Consider the following 17,217-nt stretch of genomic DNA (forward strand, 5'->3'; position numbering starts at 1 on the left):
TGTATTTTAATAACATTTTTATAAATAATTTTGCTGTAGAACTGGACATATACGAACAATAAAATTGAACTGTGTTTAAATTAAAATGTAAATTATATTTATTTAAGCATTACGGATTCTTTCTAACGTTATAGGGGGTTTTGCCACGACTCAGAGAATCTAATTCTATGATATGCTGCAGGCACTAATTCTTAATTTTGCAATAAGAGTGACAGATTACAAAATGAATATTTCGTTTATTACCTCCAGATTTCCACAAGATGCAGGCACGCGTGCTAAATGGATTTTAGCAACCGGAAGGAGAAACTGGGCACCGAAAGCATATTACGAAAACCTACCTTTTATATTTCTTCCTGTGGCACACAGTATGCTAAAAATTCTTTCTTTAGGCGTACTTGTAATATGTATAATGAATCGCTTAATGATATAGACATTGTTCATAGTTTGTCCGTTTTCAAGAACAAAGTTCGGCATATTTTGTTTACTAGTAATTGAAAAATTGTTTCAAGTCAATATTTTGCATTGTTTTCTTACTTTATTTGCGTGTTGTACTCACAACTATACCTACGGGTAATTTATAATTAAGTAACCTATTTACTTTTCATTGTAATAATCAACTTAGTAACGTATGAAACTTTAGGCCTATTTTTAGTCATTTTTGTAAGACTTATTTGTAAAAGGCTGTTTGTTTTCTAAATAAATTAAAAAAAAAAAAAATTGGCCCATTGATATTTTATTTATCGCTGCGTCTTACGTAGGCGAACAACTCGCGAACGTGATTAAAATTACCCCAATATTTGATAATTAATATTGGGGTAATTTTTAGCTATATGGTATCCCCGGGTTTGTGACGTCATCTATGTCTATCCCTTACGGGGGCACGCGGTAGGCCACATCTATAGAAATACTACCATCTATGGTCTCGGTACAAAAAGTAATGACATTGACTGAACTAATCATGACAAATACGAATGTTTCCGAGTAAATACGATGGAAAACAATAGGGATGTTGACAATTTTTTGGAACTGGTTTCATTTTGTAGATAGACACGTAATAATTACAGAAAAAAATATTAAAAAAATATATTCATTAATTTTGAATAAAAAAACATGTATAATAAGTTTCGTGTTTAAATTTCGCGCCTAAACGCTCCAAACTGTCACGTGACCTTGATGACGTAACGGCGTTTTAAACAAACTGCTGTCAGTCATTTTTTAAATTCTTTATATGGCAATAGACAATTTTTTTTAAAGCCTTAACACACTACCGCATCGGACAGCGACCTTCTTTCTCGCTCTAACTTATAGCTGCGTCCTTAACGCACCACCTTACACACTATCGATTCGTGCGCCGCACCGCACCAAGATCGCGTTTCGGTACGATAATCTGTAGACACTTAGGCAGGTTTTATAACTTGTCTTTGGTGATTCCACTGTGATTACGTCACGCGCTCCGATTGGCGTTTGCAGTCACGTGATACTGGGCATTATTTTAAATACTTTTGATTATTTTTAATTAATTTATTACGCATATTTACACTTGCAAAATATGATTTTCCGCGTTCTAATATTGCCTGCTATGGTAAAAACACAACATGCTATATATTCGCGATTCATGTCAACATCCCTATTATGCAATACATCGGTATGTCCATGTTGAGCCAAATTGTATAATTTATAGAGGCTCTTAGTTACCCATTAAATAGGTGGATGACTTAAGGTATAGACCGTGGGTCAGGCACTCCTTGTGAGTATTGTATACTTTGGTCAGGCACGTCAGGCAATATTAGGTACGCGAAACTCTGCGTAGGCGGCGATCGTCGCATCCCGGGCGATAACTCAAAAAATGGTCGACCATCCATGTATTATTATTAGATTCCTCTTAGTATTAAATATTAGACTAAAACAGGAATAAAAAGAAAACATTTTTTATAAGGTTTCAGTAGGCCTTTATTATGTTGACTGATTTTCAATCTTAGTTTTGCGCAGGTGTTTCCGTACCTGAAAAAAAAAAAACATTTTATCTCCAGGCGAGAGATTACAATGGAACAATGCTAGGAAGCTGATGAAATGCTACGCCATTTTCTTAAGAAACCATTCTGACTGTTAACTTTTTGGACGCCAATGACCGATATATCCGCACCGAAGGTTCAACGCCAAAGACCGATTAATCGGTCACAGACCAAAGAGCAACATCGACCTACGTGCATATACATAAAGTTCAACTTCAGTTTTGACACTTCAATGATGTGGCGTCTGAGTTACAGCTTTTGTGTTTCACACGGCGTGGAAAAGGTTAAAGATACTCACTGTTAGGAGGTGCTAGCGAGGCAAATATGGAGCCTCGCTTATAAGGTCCCCCAGGGTTGAGTTCACAGAGCGCCTGGTACTTCTTCTTGCAGGATGTGGACCTCCAGGTCTTCTGGCGCGTGACTACGACGCAGTTGAACCTGTCGTGTTGGCGCCGCGGGTGCCCGGGCGCCCAGGCTCGGTAGGTCGTGCAGTCTAGCGAGTCTCCTATTAAAATAGAAATTTGGTTGACTCGTAGATAATGCCATTAGGCATTAAAGCCGCCCGTCCGCTAGGGTACAGTGACAGATGTCATCTTCCTACAATTTATAATCTTAAAACGCAAAATCTCGCAATATTGTAATATATATAGTAATGGACCCTATAATGGACGTGGAACCGGTAATGGGACATAAAACCACAAATCCTCTAAAATAAGTATGTAAAAGTAGTTTATAAACACTGGCAATATTTAACCATAAATAAGAGTCATATTAGAGCTGTTTAAGTTTGACTTTTTATTAATTTCGGTTACTTTTTAAGAAATTGGCGCCAACCCAAAAGTTGCCGTGTCACTGAAAAAATAACCAGTAAGAATTCTTAACAACTTCGCTAAGAGAGGTGAGTTCATATATTAAATTGTAATTAAATATTACTTGGTGTAAACTAGAATGTGTTTTGTTAATTGCATTTACCATGGGATAAGGTATACAACACACTATGTCGTGACTCTAGATATGTATAAAAAATAGTGGTATTTTGCCCAATCCCATTATAGGAGCTGTAAAACTGCATACCTCCTATGATGGGACAATTTACATAATGATGCTTGCCATGGCGTAATGTCATGTTTAAACAATACAGAAGTATAATGTAGTTACGAACTATGTTAGGAGCTCTCCTCGGACCAGATCTTATGATGGAAACAGGAGGTGGCCATAGGAACTCTGTGATAAACGCAACCTAATTGTGTTTGGGTTTGTTAGAATTGTCTCGATGAGTTGGCTGTCGAAAGAAAAATACATTTTTACATAAAAGCTTATACCAAAAATGACTAATAACTAGTTTTTTGCCAAAAATTTATTCCCTTTTCCAATATCTTATACTGATCGGGTATGTCCATTATGGGGACCCATTACTGGAGCTTTGCTGTCCATGACTGGAGAAAAAAAACATACTTTTAATTTATTAATTATGTGGAAACTAATTGCAGTAGGTATCTTTGATACAACACGCCTTAAACATGAAAGAAGGATGGATATTCATCTTTTAACAAGCTAAGCGGTAGTACTTTTACATGTATCAGGGAAATATCACAGACTCCAAATTTCCTCTTAAATGTCCCATGACTGGTGCCGTTACTATACTTAGTAGATACAATTTGTGTAAGGTCAATGTGGCTAATTCCGTCCTAGGGACTATTCCGTCTACTAGCGTTTTTCTCGAACAACGAACAAAAGAAAATTGACAATTTCACTGACAAAGCAGCGATTGCTTTTAGTTTTGTGTAGTTGAGTTGGACTGGGTACACTTACTCGTTCCCATTCGCAGTGGCTTAAGTTGACCATGTACCTATATGTACTAGGCAATAACCAATAACATACCATTGGCTCCTATAAACACGCTATTGCTAGCATTGCTTCTGCGCAGCGCAACAAGCGCAGCATCCACTCCTGCGCCAGCCAACATCTGCGCGAGAGCATCCGTCCGTTGCTCGCTCGGCTAGCGCCCCGCTCATGTTTCGGCAGGCGGTGCGTGCTTCCGTGTACTTGAATTGGGTTAGGTTAGATACACTTATTCGCTCCCATTCGCAGTGGCTTAACCTTTTGGACGCCAATGACCGATATATCCGCACCGTAGGTTCAACGCCAAAGACCGATTAATCGGTCACAGGCCACAGAGCAACATAGACCAACGTGCATGTATATAGTTCAATTTCAGTTTTGACACTTCAATGATGTGGCGTCTGAGTGACAGCTTTTGTGTTTGACACGGCGTGGAAAATACCATTGGCTCCTATAAACACGCTATTGCTAGCATTGCTTCTCCGCAGCGCAACAAGCGCGGCGTCGACTCCCGCGCCGGCCAACATCTGCGCGAGAGCATCTGTCCGTTGCTCGCTAGCCGTATCGGCTAGCACCCGCTCATGTTTCGGCAGGCGGTGCGCGCTTCCGTGTACTTGAGTTGGATTGGGTACACTTGCTCCCATTCGCAGTGGCTAAGTTGGCCATGTACCTATGTGTACTAGGCAAAAACATACCATTGGCTCCTATAAACACGCTATTGCTAGCATTGCTTCTCCGCAGCGCAACAAGCGCAGCATCCACTCCCGCGCCAGCCAACATCTGCGCGAGAGCATCTGTCCGTTGCTCGCTAGCCGTATCGGCTAGCACCCCGCTCATGTTACGGCAGGCGGTGCGCGCCTCCGTGTACTTGAGTTGGGTTGGGTACACTTACTCGCTCCCATTCGCAGTGGCTTAAGTTGGCCATGTACCTATGTGTTACTAGGCAGTAATATACCATTGGCTCCTATAAACACGCTATTGCTAGCATTGCTTCTCCGCAGCGCAACAAGCGCAGCATCCACTCCCGCGCCAGCCAACATCTGCGCGAGAGCATCTGTCCGTTGCTCGCTAGCCGTATCGGCTAGCACCCCGCTCATGTTTCGCAGGCGGTGCGCGCCTCCGTGTACTTGAGTTGGGTTAGGTACACTTATTCGCTCCCATTCGCAGTGGCTTAAGTCGGCCATGTACCTATGTGTACTAGGCAATAACATACCATTGGCTCCTATAAATACGCTGTTGCTAGCATTGCTTCTCCGCAGCGCAACAAGCGCAGCATCCACTCCCGCGCCGGCCAACATCTGCGCGAGAGCATCCGTCCGTTGCTCGCTGGCCGTGTCGGCTAGCACCCCGCTCATGTTTCGGCAGGCGGTGCGCCCCTCCGTGTAGTTGAGTTTGGTGGGCGTCAGGTAGAACATGCCGGTGGCTGGGATGCATGTGGAGTTTATGTGCACTGAAATAAACATACAATAGAATCCAGCTAACTTTGAAGAATTTTCAGTGACAGTGACAGTGTGATAGGCATAAAGGTCACATTCCTATGAAAATATATTTTTACAATTGCACTTGACTCTTGTTTAGAGATAGGTACCTACAGTCAGTAGCAAAAGTTGCTAAGCGGGCGAGATAAGTGTTCAAAATTACCTTGACACGCTCTTATTCTCTTAAAAATAAAGTCGCGCCAGGGTTATTTTGAACACTTGGACCGCTTAGTAACTTCTGCTGCTGACTGTGACTGTACTTATACACATAATGGCTTAAATCGCTTCTGTGTTAGTGATGAAATCGAGAGCGTGTGCGCGAAGAACCGAAGACGTTGCTTTCACTGCATTGTCCGTACCTAATTTCTGGCAAAAACACATCCATACTCCATCTTTTGCCATGCATGGTTGATAAATAAATAGTTACTTACGAACGGGTTTAGCGTAGATGCTATAATAGTCATATCTCGAGTCATTGACCAAAGATAACCCTCCATCTACCTCAGCACACTTCAGGACCTCACACGTATACTCTAAAGGTTCAGTTTCATTATCCCTCTTCTTCCCTGTCTTTCTCAGCACTTCCGGGGGCACGAAGTTTAATGCCAACGCCTTCTTCTCGATGCCAAGGCGCTGGCAGCTGGTCAAAGTGGTGTAGTTGGCCTTAGCAGCAATGCCAAGTTTGGACCTTTGGCATTTTTCCATTTTGTAATATTTGGGGACGACGGGAGTGGTCTCGCTGGAGCATTTTGTGTTTGCACTCGTTAGGATTAGAGAGGATGATATTATTAAAAGGAATATCTGAGACATTATCTTCATTACGTAGGTACTGGTTTGTTTCCAAGTCAGTTCATTCCACGGAGGTCGCACTGCATGTATTTAGTATTCTCCTATAGTAAATCTTGACTAGTAAGTACTTAAGTTATTCGTTGTTGTAAAGCACCATGTACGAGATCTTTAAGTACTTACTGTTCACATTCAGATGCATTTTGACTACCTATTTGATGTCTTCTATTCTACCAACTTGGTTTTTTTTAAGTGTATATACGGTTAGCGCATAATACGGTTAGCGAACTCAAAAAGCAAAGCGTGACTCAGGATTACAGATAGGTATCACACATATATATGTATCAATATAACATATATGTAATTCATATACAGCGAGAAGCCGACAAACAGATTGTTGCAATACAATCGAATCACCGTAATGATGACAACATGATGACAATTGACAATCATTGTGTTGTTGATCTGATGATTGTTTTGACCTATTTAGGCCTTACCAAGTAGGCATGTAGAAACTGTAACTTATTTTGATTCAGAATTCGTACGTAATTGGGAAGGGCGAAAAACATATAGAGGTGAAGAATTATAAAGATTATTAAGAACGATGAATAAAAGACTAGGTATCACTACATATTATAAAATAAAATAAATTAATTAAAAATTAAAAAACACGACTGCAGTTTAAAAGCGAACTGAAAAGCTAGAAATAATGTTTAGTTATGTTAGGTACTCAACTTAATGAATGTAAAATAGAATATAAGTGTTCAGTCAGGGTCATAAACAGCAATCGGAAAAGTTTAGGCTCATTTAGGATCGTGACTGTACCTGCATATTTTATTTCGATTGCAGTCGGGGACCTGTGAATGGGAAAATTTCAATATATCAAGGTCCCCGACTGCAATCGAAATAAAATATGCAGGTACAGTCACGATCCTAAATGAGCCTAAACTTTTCCGATTGCTGTTTATGACCCTGACTGAACACTTATATTCTATTTTACATTCATTAAGTTGAATACCTAACATAACTAAACATTATTTCTAGCTTTTCAGTTCGCTTTTAAACTGCAGTCGTGTTTTTTAATTTTTAATTAATTTATTTTATTTTATACATTTTAGTGACCATTTAAAAAACCAACCACATTTTTTTTATGATTTAAGACAATTTAGTTGCTTCAAGGAGATTTTATCACGTTGATCTTTGATATGTTAGCATAAAACGTGCTTAAAAACCTAAGTAGGTCTGACCCAAAAACCAGACGTATTGAAAAGTGCTATATGGCTTAATATCTCTGCAACTACGTAATTATTTCCTATTAGTTGGCTTTCGGCCTTCGCAATTAAGATACTTGGGGAAGCTGCAGAAAGCGTGCATCTTTCTTACGCTCCAGGCCTTCGGCCCTACGCGAAGCTCGGCCTTCGGCCTTCGCTATTAAGATACTTGGGGAAGCTGCAGAAAGCGTGCACCTTTCTGCGCGAAGTTCGGCCTTCGGCCCTACGCGAAGTTCGGCCTTCGGCCTTCGCAATTAAGATACTTGGGGAAGCTGCAGAAAGCGTGCATCTTTTTTACGCTCCAGGCCTTCGGCCCTACGCGAAGCTCGGCCTTGGGCCTTCGCAATTAAGATACTTGGGGAAGCTGCAGAAAGCATGCAGCTTTCTTACGCTCCGGGCCTACAGCCCTACGCAAAGCTCGGCCTTCGGCCTTCGCAATTAAGATACTTGGGGAAGCTGCAGAAAGCGTGCAGCTTTCTTACGCTCCGGGCCTTCGGCCCTACGCGAAGCTCGGCCTTCGGCCTTCGCAATTAAGATACTTCGGGAAGCTGCAGAAAGCGTGCATCTTTCTTACGCTCCAGGCCTTCGGCCCTACGCGAAGCTCGGCCTTCGGTCTTCGCAATTAAGATACATGGGGAAGCTGCAGAAAGCGTGCACCTTTCTGCGCGAAGTTCGGCCTTCGGCCTTCGCAATTAAGATACTTGGGGAAGCTGCAGAAAGCGTGCACCTTTCTGCGCGAAGTTCGGCCTTCGGCCTTCGCAATTAAGATACTTGGGGAAGCTGCAGAAAGCGTGCATCTTTTTTACGCTCCAGGCCTTCGGCCCTACGCGAAGCTCGGCCTTGGGCCTTCGCAATTAAGATACTTGGGGAAGCTGCAGAAAGCGTGCAGCTTTCTTACGCTCCGGGCCTTCGGCCCTACGCGAAGCTCGGCCTTCGGCCTTCGCAATTAAGATACTTGGGGAAGCTGCAGAAAGCGTGCAGCTTTCTTACGCTCCGGGCCTTCGGCCCTACGCGAAGCTCGGCCTTCGGCCTTCGCAATTAAGATACTTGGGGAAGCTGCAGAAAGCGTGCAGCTTTCTTACGCTCCGGGCCTTCGGCCCTACGCGAAGTTCGGCCTTCGGCCTTCGCAATTAAGATACTTCGGGAAGTTGCAGAAAGCGTGCAGCTTTCTTACGCTCCGGGCCTTCGGCCCTACGCGAAGCTCGGCCTTCGGCCTTCGCAATTAAGAAATTTGGGGAAGCTGCAGAAAGCGTGCAAATTTCTAACGCTCCGGGCCTTTAGCCCTACGCGAAGCTCGGCCTTCGGCCTTCGCAATTAAGATACTTTGGGGAAGCTGCAGAAAGCGTGCAGCTTTCTTACGCTCCGGGCCTTCGGCCCTACGCAAAGCTCGGCCTTTGGCTTCCGCCGTAATTAAGAAACTTGAGGAAGCTGCAGAGAGCGTGCACCTTTCTTACGGTCCGGGCCTTCGGCCCTGCGCGAAGCTCGGCCTTTGGCCTTCGCAATTAAGATACTTGGGGAACCTGCAGAAAAAGTGCACCTTTCATACGCTCCGGGCCTTCGGCCCTACGCGTAGCTCGGCCTTCGACCTTCACAAATAAAAAACTTGGGGAAGCTGCAGAATGCGTGCACCTTTCTTACGCTTCGGGCCTTCCGCCCTACGCGAAGCTCGGCCTTCGGCCTTCGCAATTAAGATACTTGGGGAAGCTAAAGAAAGCATGCACTTTTCTTACGCTCCAGGCCTTCGGCCCTACGCGAAGCTCGGCCTTCGGCCTTCGGAATTAAGATACTTGGGGAAGCTGCAGAAAGCGTGCACCTTTCTTACGCTCCGGGCCTTCGGCCCTACGCGAAGCTCGGCCTTCGGCTTTCGTAATTAAGAAACTTGAGGAAGCTTCAGAGAGCGTGCACCTTTCTTACGGTCCGGGCCTTCGGCCCTACGCGAAGCTCGGCCTGCGGCCTTCGCAATTAAGATACTTGGGGAAGCTGCAGAAAGTGTGCACATTTCTTACGCTCCGGGCCTTCGGCCCTAAGCGAAGCTCGGCCTTCGGCCTTCGCAATTAGGATACTTGGAGAAGTTACAGGAAGCATGCTAGCAGGTGCGTGCACGCACCTGCCTTACGCTTCGGACCGTCGGCCCTATGCGGAGTTCGGCCTTCGGCCTTCGTAATTAAAATACTCGGGGAAGTTGCAGGAAGAGCCCATCTGTCTTAAGTTTTACTTACGTACGTACTACGTACGGACACAGCTATAGGTACTACAGAATGAGAGATGAATATCATTATCTCATTCTAACAAATAGCTTTGTCCCTACTTACGTAAGTAAAACTTACAAGTGTGTCTCGGGCTTTATATAAAAAAAAATACGTATAAAAATATAGAGTTATAATGACACTTTCACACTTTGTTCCGTCGGTGCAGATTTGTATCTGAAGACGGACTCTACAATCTCAGACTCTCTACAAAGAACTTATTTACACTTTTCTATTCCCTTAAGATAAGATAAGATAAAAGATAGTTTATTCAAGTAGGCATAATTACAATGCGCTTATGAACGTCAAATAAAGCTAGGTAGACCGGCTCCAACGCTACACCTCTGCCCCGAGAAGATTTAAATCCCCCCTCAATTGGAGGAGGGTATCCCAATATGGGACCGGCAACAAACTCGGCGGGACACATCTTTTCAAAAATAATTACATCTTATAATTAACATGCATTACGAGAAAATAAGGGAAAAAAATACAATTTAAATTACTATAGAATTCATGCAATTATACACATAAGGTGTAATAGAAATTTGATTTAGAAAATATACATATGTACATGGAATCATACAAAATCGTAGCTCTTTCAGAAAACATATCAAATTCTTACAAAAGGAAAAGAAAATAAAGTTATTAAAAGAAATGGGAAAACATATTATATAAATCTGATTGATTATTATTAATTACCAACATATAATATTTGATGTGCTTTCCTGCTTACCTGAGCTGTGTCACCTATAACTCTATACATAATACAATGTTTTTAATTGCTACTACTTTTTATTAGTTAGTTTCTGGTTTGGACCATGCATGTTTGTCTGTCAAGTAGTCCTCGACTCTGTAATAAGCTTTTAACATCAATGACTTTTTTAAGTAATTCTTAAGAGCTGGAAAGGGTAATCTTAAAGCATTCTCAGGTAACTTGTTATAAAAATGAATGCATTGCCCAACGAATGACTTTTGTACTTTACGGACACGAAACTTTCTGATAGCAAGCTTATTTCTATTTCTAGTGTTAAAGTTATGGACATCAGAATTCTTAGTGAAGGAGTCTAGATTCTTAATAACATAAATAATACTATCATATATGTACTGGGAAGCTACAGTTAAAATATTAATTTCTTTGAAAAGTTCTCTTAATGATTCACGCGCTCTTAAGTTATATATAGAACGAATGGCTCTCTTTTGTAAGACAAATATAGTCTGTATGTCAGCTGCTTTGCCCCAAACCAGAATACCATATGACATTACACTATGAAAATAACTATAATAAACAAGGCGAGCTGTTTCAACATTAGTCAGTTGTCTAATTCTCCTCACGGCGTAAGCGGCCGAACTTAATTTGTTAGCTAGTGTTCCGATATGAGGACTCCATTGTAGATTTTTGTCCAATGTTAAACCAAGAAACAGAGCTTTATCTACCATCTCTAAGCATTCATTATTCAAAAGTATTTTAGTATCGACTGGTTTAACATTCGGCAAAGAAAATCGAATACATTTGGTTTTCTTAGCATTAAGAAGCAAATTGTTCATAGTAAACCAGTTAAGTACATTAACGAGTGTGCTGTTAATTACACTATAATCGGTAGATTTCCGATCAACCTTAAAAAGTAATGATCAGCAAAAAGAACTATTTCACAAAGATTTTCTACTATACATGGCAAATCATTTATATAAACCAAAAACAGGAATGGACCCAAAATAGAACCTTGCGGCACTCCTAATTGGACTACAGCTCCGCTAGACTGGGTTTTGTTTACAACAACTGTTTGTGTTCTATTGCTAAGGTAAGAAGACATAAAGTTTAGGGCATTTTCTGACAGACCATAGTGTTCTAATTTCAAAATGAGCGTTCCATGATCCACACTTTAGAACTTTTGCGCAATTTAGAACATATTGGCTTGGTTTCAAAACAAGTAAAATATGATTAATATAATACCTATAGTGCGTCAAGCAAATCTTGTCAGTAGCAATGTACTGCAAATTAAAGTAGGGTAACACCATGTAACACCCAATGAGCAGAATTCAGGCAGAATTGCGCTAAGAAAAGCAGCAATGTACATCGAACCATAACGTGTTTATTTTTCCGCCCTTCATACGTCAGTTCGAATGAATTATCATAACCTCAAATTTTAGTAATATTTACCGTCAACGAGAATGATTGTACATTGTAGGCACCTTAGCTTTGCTTGAGGTCATGCATAATCTTGGTATTTAATGGTGACAGCAGAAATTTCTCTTGAAATAGAAACGATTCAGAATGTAAACAATAAGATGATGGCTGTCATTCACGATCCACATTCCACAGATAACACACAGATGACACGCGATTTTGGATTTCTTAATATATTTTGTAAATTCTTAATTTCTTAAAATTGGACGTAAACCCTCATATTGTATATATATTATTGATCGTCTTTCAAAGCGCTTCATTTTGATGCCCTACTCGATGGGTTTGCAAGATATTTTTTTCTTAAGGTTGCGTAATATGGCGTATTAAGTCCGCCATATTGATTTTGTAATGACGTCACATAGCCTATGTCACCCGGGATGACGTAAGGATTCTAATGATATATCATACATCTAAATCGGTTAAGGCATTCTGAAGTTATCGTGGAATAAAGAAACTCACATACATATATATACATACAAACATGAACGCTGAAAACAATACACTCTTTTTTTTGGGCAGTCGTGTAATAAAGTCGCTTCCCGCTGTCTGTATGTATGCTTAGATTTTTAAAACTACGCAACGGATTTGGATGCGGTTTTTTAGGGTTCCGTACCCAAAGGGTAAAAACGGGACCCTATTACTAAGACTCCGCTGTCCGTCCGTCCGTCTGTCACCAGGCTGTATCTCACGAACCGTGATAGCTAGACAGTTGAAATTTTCACAGATGATGTATTTATGTTGCCGCTATAACAACAAATACTAAAAACAGAATAAAATAAAGATTTAAGTGGGGCTCCCAAACAACAAACGTGATTTTTGACCGAAGTTAAGCAACCTTCGGGCGGGGTCAGTACTTGGATGGGTGACCGTTTTTTTGCTTGTTTTGCTCTATTTTTTGTTGATGGTGCGGAACCCTCCGTGCGCGAGTCCGACTCGCACTTGGCCGGTTTTTAATTGATAGAGTGATTCGAAAGAAAGGTTTATGTATAATTTGTTAACCCGTGCGAAGCCGAGGCGGGTCGCTAGTTAATTATAGACATGCTGAGAGTATCATCGAATTTCATTAGGTACTGTAGGTACAATATGTACCTACATCATCAGTCATCACTACCTCCGCGCCAGAACCCGGAGCCTGGAGGTGGAGGTCTGGTACCGCGAAGTCCTAGAGCTTCAGTCAGAGACATGATACCTAATTAAAGAGGTTTCGGCTGTTTGTTCACTAAATAAAATGATTTCTCCTTTATATATAAAACTTTATTAGTTACTTACAGTAAAAAAAAGTATACGTGTGTTGCCTATAAATTAGTGTTAACTTAAACAGTCATCAATTAATGAAACTCTTCTTTTCTTTTAAATGGTTTCGAGAGATCTGTCACAACCCAGCCCTCGGGCTGCAAACCTCCTAAGAAATCTTAATTAGGATCATCCAAGTTTACAATTAGGTCTTCATATTCCGTCAGTATATGCCCATTTGTCTCATGGTGGTCTTCCTGTGAACAAATATGTGTATTAGGTAAGAGTCGCACGGACCTAGGGTTTGCAATCCGGATCCGAAATGTATGAAATTATCCAGATCTGGATCCGGATCCGCGGATCTTCCCATACATTTTGGATCCGTCGTGCAAACCCTACACGGACCTAACCGCCGCCATAAAACTGAAGTTACGCTCTCACTTCATTATAAAAATATCTGGGACTTCTGGGAGACCGAGAAAAACACTTGCTCGGAAAACACTTGGGGTGTTGCCGATCAAGGCCAGCAATGTTGTACTCATACTTAACTTTATTGCCTTATCTTCTTCCTCGCGTTGTCCCGGCATTTTTCCACGGCTCATGGGAGCCTGGGGTCCACTTGGCAACTAATCCCAGGAATTGACGTGGCCACTAGTTTTTACGAAAGCGACTGCCATCTGACCTTCCAACCCAGAGGGTAAACTAAGCCCTTATTGGGATTAGTCCGGTTTCCTCACGATGTTTTCCTTCACCGAAAAGCGACTGGTAAATATCAAATGATATTTCGTACATATTCAGTTAAAAATGCGCGCGCAACACTATCTATTACAAACGTATACTTAAATAAAATAAATTCCACGCAAGAAAATTATGAAATAGAAAAGGGCGGCAAATGTAAAAATCTAATCTAGGCGATCTAATATAAAGTCCCAAAAGACTGAATTTCGCGTGTTTTTTTTACTAACAATGTGGCTATAGTGTTATCAGATTGTTACCATATAATAGCCAAAGTAGTCTTCAGGTAAGTTAGTTTTGGCGAGGTCGAGCCGCAAGCGCAGCCCCGGCCGCACCTCGTGCCGCGCCGCAGCCGCGCGCGGCAACACCGCCAGCGTTAGCGACAACCCACCCACGTTCAGAGACTAGATGACATAAATAGACAATATCTGAATTTATTCCGAGACCATAGAGATTCCGATGCGGATACTCGTAATTTGGGGCATGCTTGAAAATGGAGACCTAGAAACATCGAGTGAATCCGTATTTTTTTGCTTAGGTGCGATAGTATGACTCACGAAAGTTTAACACATTCAACGCCGAAAAGCCGATAGTCGGGTATTTTATGATTTCGTTCCCAGGCTGGACGACCCGATAGTCGGGATCGTGGTACTACACCTTTATATGAAGAAATTTTTGTGGCCTGGCGTGGATGTCTTGTTTGGCTGGGTTGGCAATGAATGTGTTAAGTTCGATTCTAAACCGAAATCGTCAGGTGCATTGAGTTTAAAATTTTGAAAAACTGGAAGATACTGAAAATCCAAATGTATCTACCGTGAGTTCGGGGCAGCTGCGAATGATGCCCAACAAGAAGTATCCGTCAGTACATCTATACTGAGCAGGCCGAGCGATGTCAGCCGGGCGCCTGCGTTGCGGCATATCATCTCTATACCCTCCTCAGTCAGATCTGCAATTAAAGATCTACTTTAAGAAGAAAGTGAGCGAGAGCGCGCTACTGCTTCTCGATACAATGGTAGGCCTTCGCCTTTAAAATGTATAAAAATCCGCCTTTTATACATTTTTCTTTTGTGCAATAAAATTTAAATAAATAAATAGTTTGATGATGGCATGCGAGACATGGACGTTGACTGTCGGAAGGGTCCGCCAGCTAAAGTGGCACAGAGAGCTATGGAGCGCGACGCTCGGGATCTCCCTGCGAGACAGAATTCGCAATGAGGACATTCGCCAACGCACGAAAGTTACAGACATCGCCATAAGAATTGCGCAACTGAAGTGGGAATGGGCCGGCCATTTCTGTCGAAGGGATGACGACCAATGGGGCCAGCGAGTACTATTCTGGAGACCTCGACTGGGAAGCTGAAGAGACGGGAAACCACGAGCCAGGTGGTCGGACGACATAATAAAGACGGCAGGTTCCTGGCAAGGAACCGCCGCATACAGAACAACATGGAAATCATGAAAGAGGCATATATTCAGCAGTGGACGCAAATATACTGAGAAGAAGAAATAAATAGTTTGGCTTACCTCCGCATTTAGAAAACTCCAAGGAACGCAGCTCCTTGCAGCACCGCGTCACGTCATCCACGTCTTCATCTTCCACATTAAAGTCAACACTAAGATACTTCAAGCGAGTCAGTTTACATATTGGCTCAATGGCAACATAATGCGAATAGTCCCCAGTATCATTGCTACATATTTCTAACCACTCCAAATTGGGCATTTTATCCAACACTAAAATCATCTCTATGCATACTTTCTTAGGCATTTCAGACATTTTAAGCTTTGTCAGCTTATTAAGTTTGCCTAAGGTGGGCAACCAGTTGGACTGTATGTCCCCGCACCACACAAATATGAGGCATTTTAAGTTACTTGTGTTTATAGTTTTCAAACATTCGCCAGTCAAATATGTGCAATAATTGAACTGCAATACGGATAATGCTCGGTCTGCTATAAATTGGCTGACATAATGATCAGATGCCTGTAACAAATTGTGTAATAAGTCAAAAACTAGCTAAATTTATCCTGTAGCCCCTAAATATATGTATAAACATTTTTTCTTATTATATAGGAGGCAAACAAGCAGACGAATCGCCTGTTGGTAAGCGATGATGTACGGGTTGTAAGTGTGTTGATGGCCTTTAAGATGGCAGTACACTCTTGTCTTGATGGTTTGAAGGTCATATCCGTATTTTTGAAAAAAGTGTAAACATACTTACATAATACTTGACGCAAAGGTGTTGCAAATCTTTGAAGTTTTCATTCAAGTTGTATGGGTGTAAATCATATTTGTGGTCATCACAGTCATACAGCATATAATGGATAATCTGAAATGTTGCAATATTTTTTAAATAGTTGCAGTTTTTTTTACAAGGAAACGTTAATCTCTTTAAAATTGCTTTCATTTGTTGTGGATTAATAACTTACATTATTACAAACAAATAAGTTATATTTCTACTCTAATTTACTTATAAATAAATAAATATTATAGAGCATTCTTACACAAATAGATTAAGCCCCGCAGTAAGATACTTATGGTAATGATATCCAAATAATTAAATGACAATTATAATAAACAAGAATCCGGGATTAGTAAAGTGACTCCACCACTGGAGGGCTTTGTCACTATGACATCTATTTCAGTATGCAACACACAAGATAATTTGACAAATACCAGAGTTTCCAAATTGGGGCAGTTTTCTCTAAGAATTTTCATACATTCCAGATCATAACAGTCTGCAGCCACGACTGAAGACCCCAATTTATTAGTCCAACTCTTAAATGATGAGTTATTCCGTGTTGAAAACTTCGTAATATTGTAAATCCCATGTAAATAAAGTGGATCCACATCTGAATCCTTATTCAGAATACCAATATGGATGCCTGGGAAAAAAAAATTTAATGTTTGACAAAACAAGATGCATATTATTTAAGTTCGCTACATGCTGCATAGGGAATGCAAATCGGTTATTTTTTGTATGGAAATAACCGCGGTTTCGGTTAATAACCGATTATTTCCATACAAAAAATAACCGAAAATAACCGATTTGCATTCACTAATGCTGCATCAAACAATGAACACATACTTAAACATGGTTGATGATGAACAAAACGGTTCACGGTTCATGAGATACAGCCTGGTGACAGACAGACGGACGGACAGACAGTGGAGTCTTAGTAATAGGGTTCCGGTTTTACCCTTTGGGTAGGGAACCCCAAAAACTAACTCCCACTTACTCTTACTCTCTGCGGTTAATCATAATTGTATATAAATAAAATAAAAATAAAAATAAAAAGCCTTTTATTTCCTGCTACAAATATGTTACATGGATGTAAGTTTGGTTAGTTAGATATTAGTTTTTTAAATTTTTAATTAATTGTATACTCAACAGTTATGTTTCTAACCTTGCAAGTATGTGAGCACCACTTTCT

The 17,217-nt window shown here is 41.1% G+C and overlaps 1 protein-coding gene across 1 annotated transcript; it reads right to left on the bottom strand.

The window, feature by feature from the left end:
* Positions 1-2,296: 2,296 nt before the first annotated feature.
* Positions 2,297-6,187, bottom strand: LOC134648278 (uncharacterized). The gene is made up of 3 exons (XM_063502769.1): positions 5,764-6,187; positions 5,068-5,304; positions 2,297-2,517 (listed from the first exon to the last, which is right to left on the bottom strand). Exons 1-3 carry the CDS (start codon positions 6,149-6,151, stop codon positions 2,297-2,299), a joined length of 846 nt encoding a protein of 281 aa, XP_063358839.1. The 5' UTR covers positions 6,152-6,187.
* Between the last annotated feature and the right edge of the window lie 11,030 nt (positions 6,188-17,217).

This window comes from Cydia amplana, chromosome 5, assembly GCF_948474715.1.
Source record: "Cydia amplana chromosome 5, ilCydAmpl1.1, whole genome shotgun sequence".
Lineage (NCBI taxonomy): Eukaryota > Metazoa > Arthropoda > Insecta > Lepidoptera > Tortricidae > Cydia > Cydia amplana.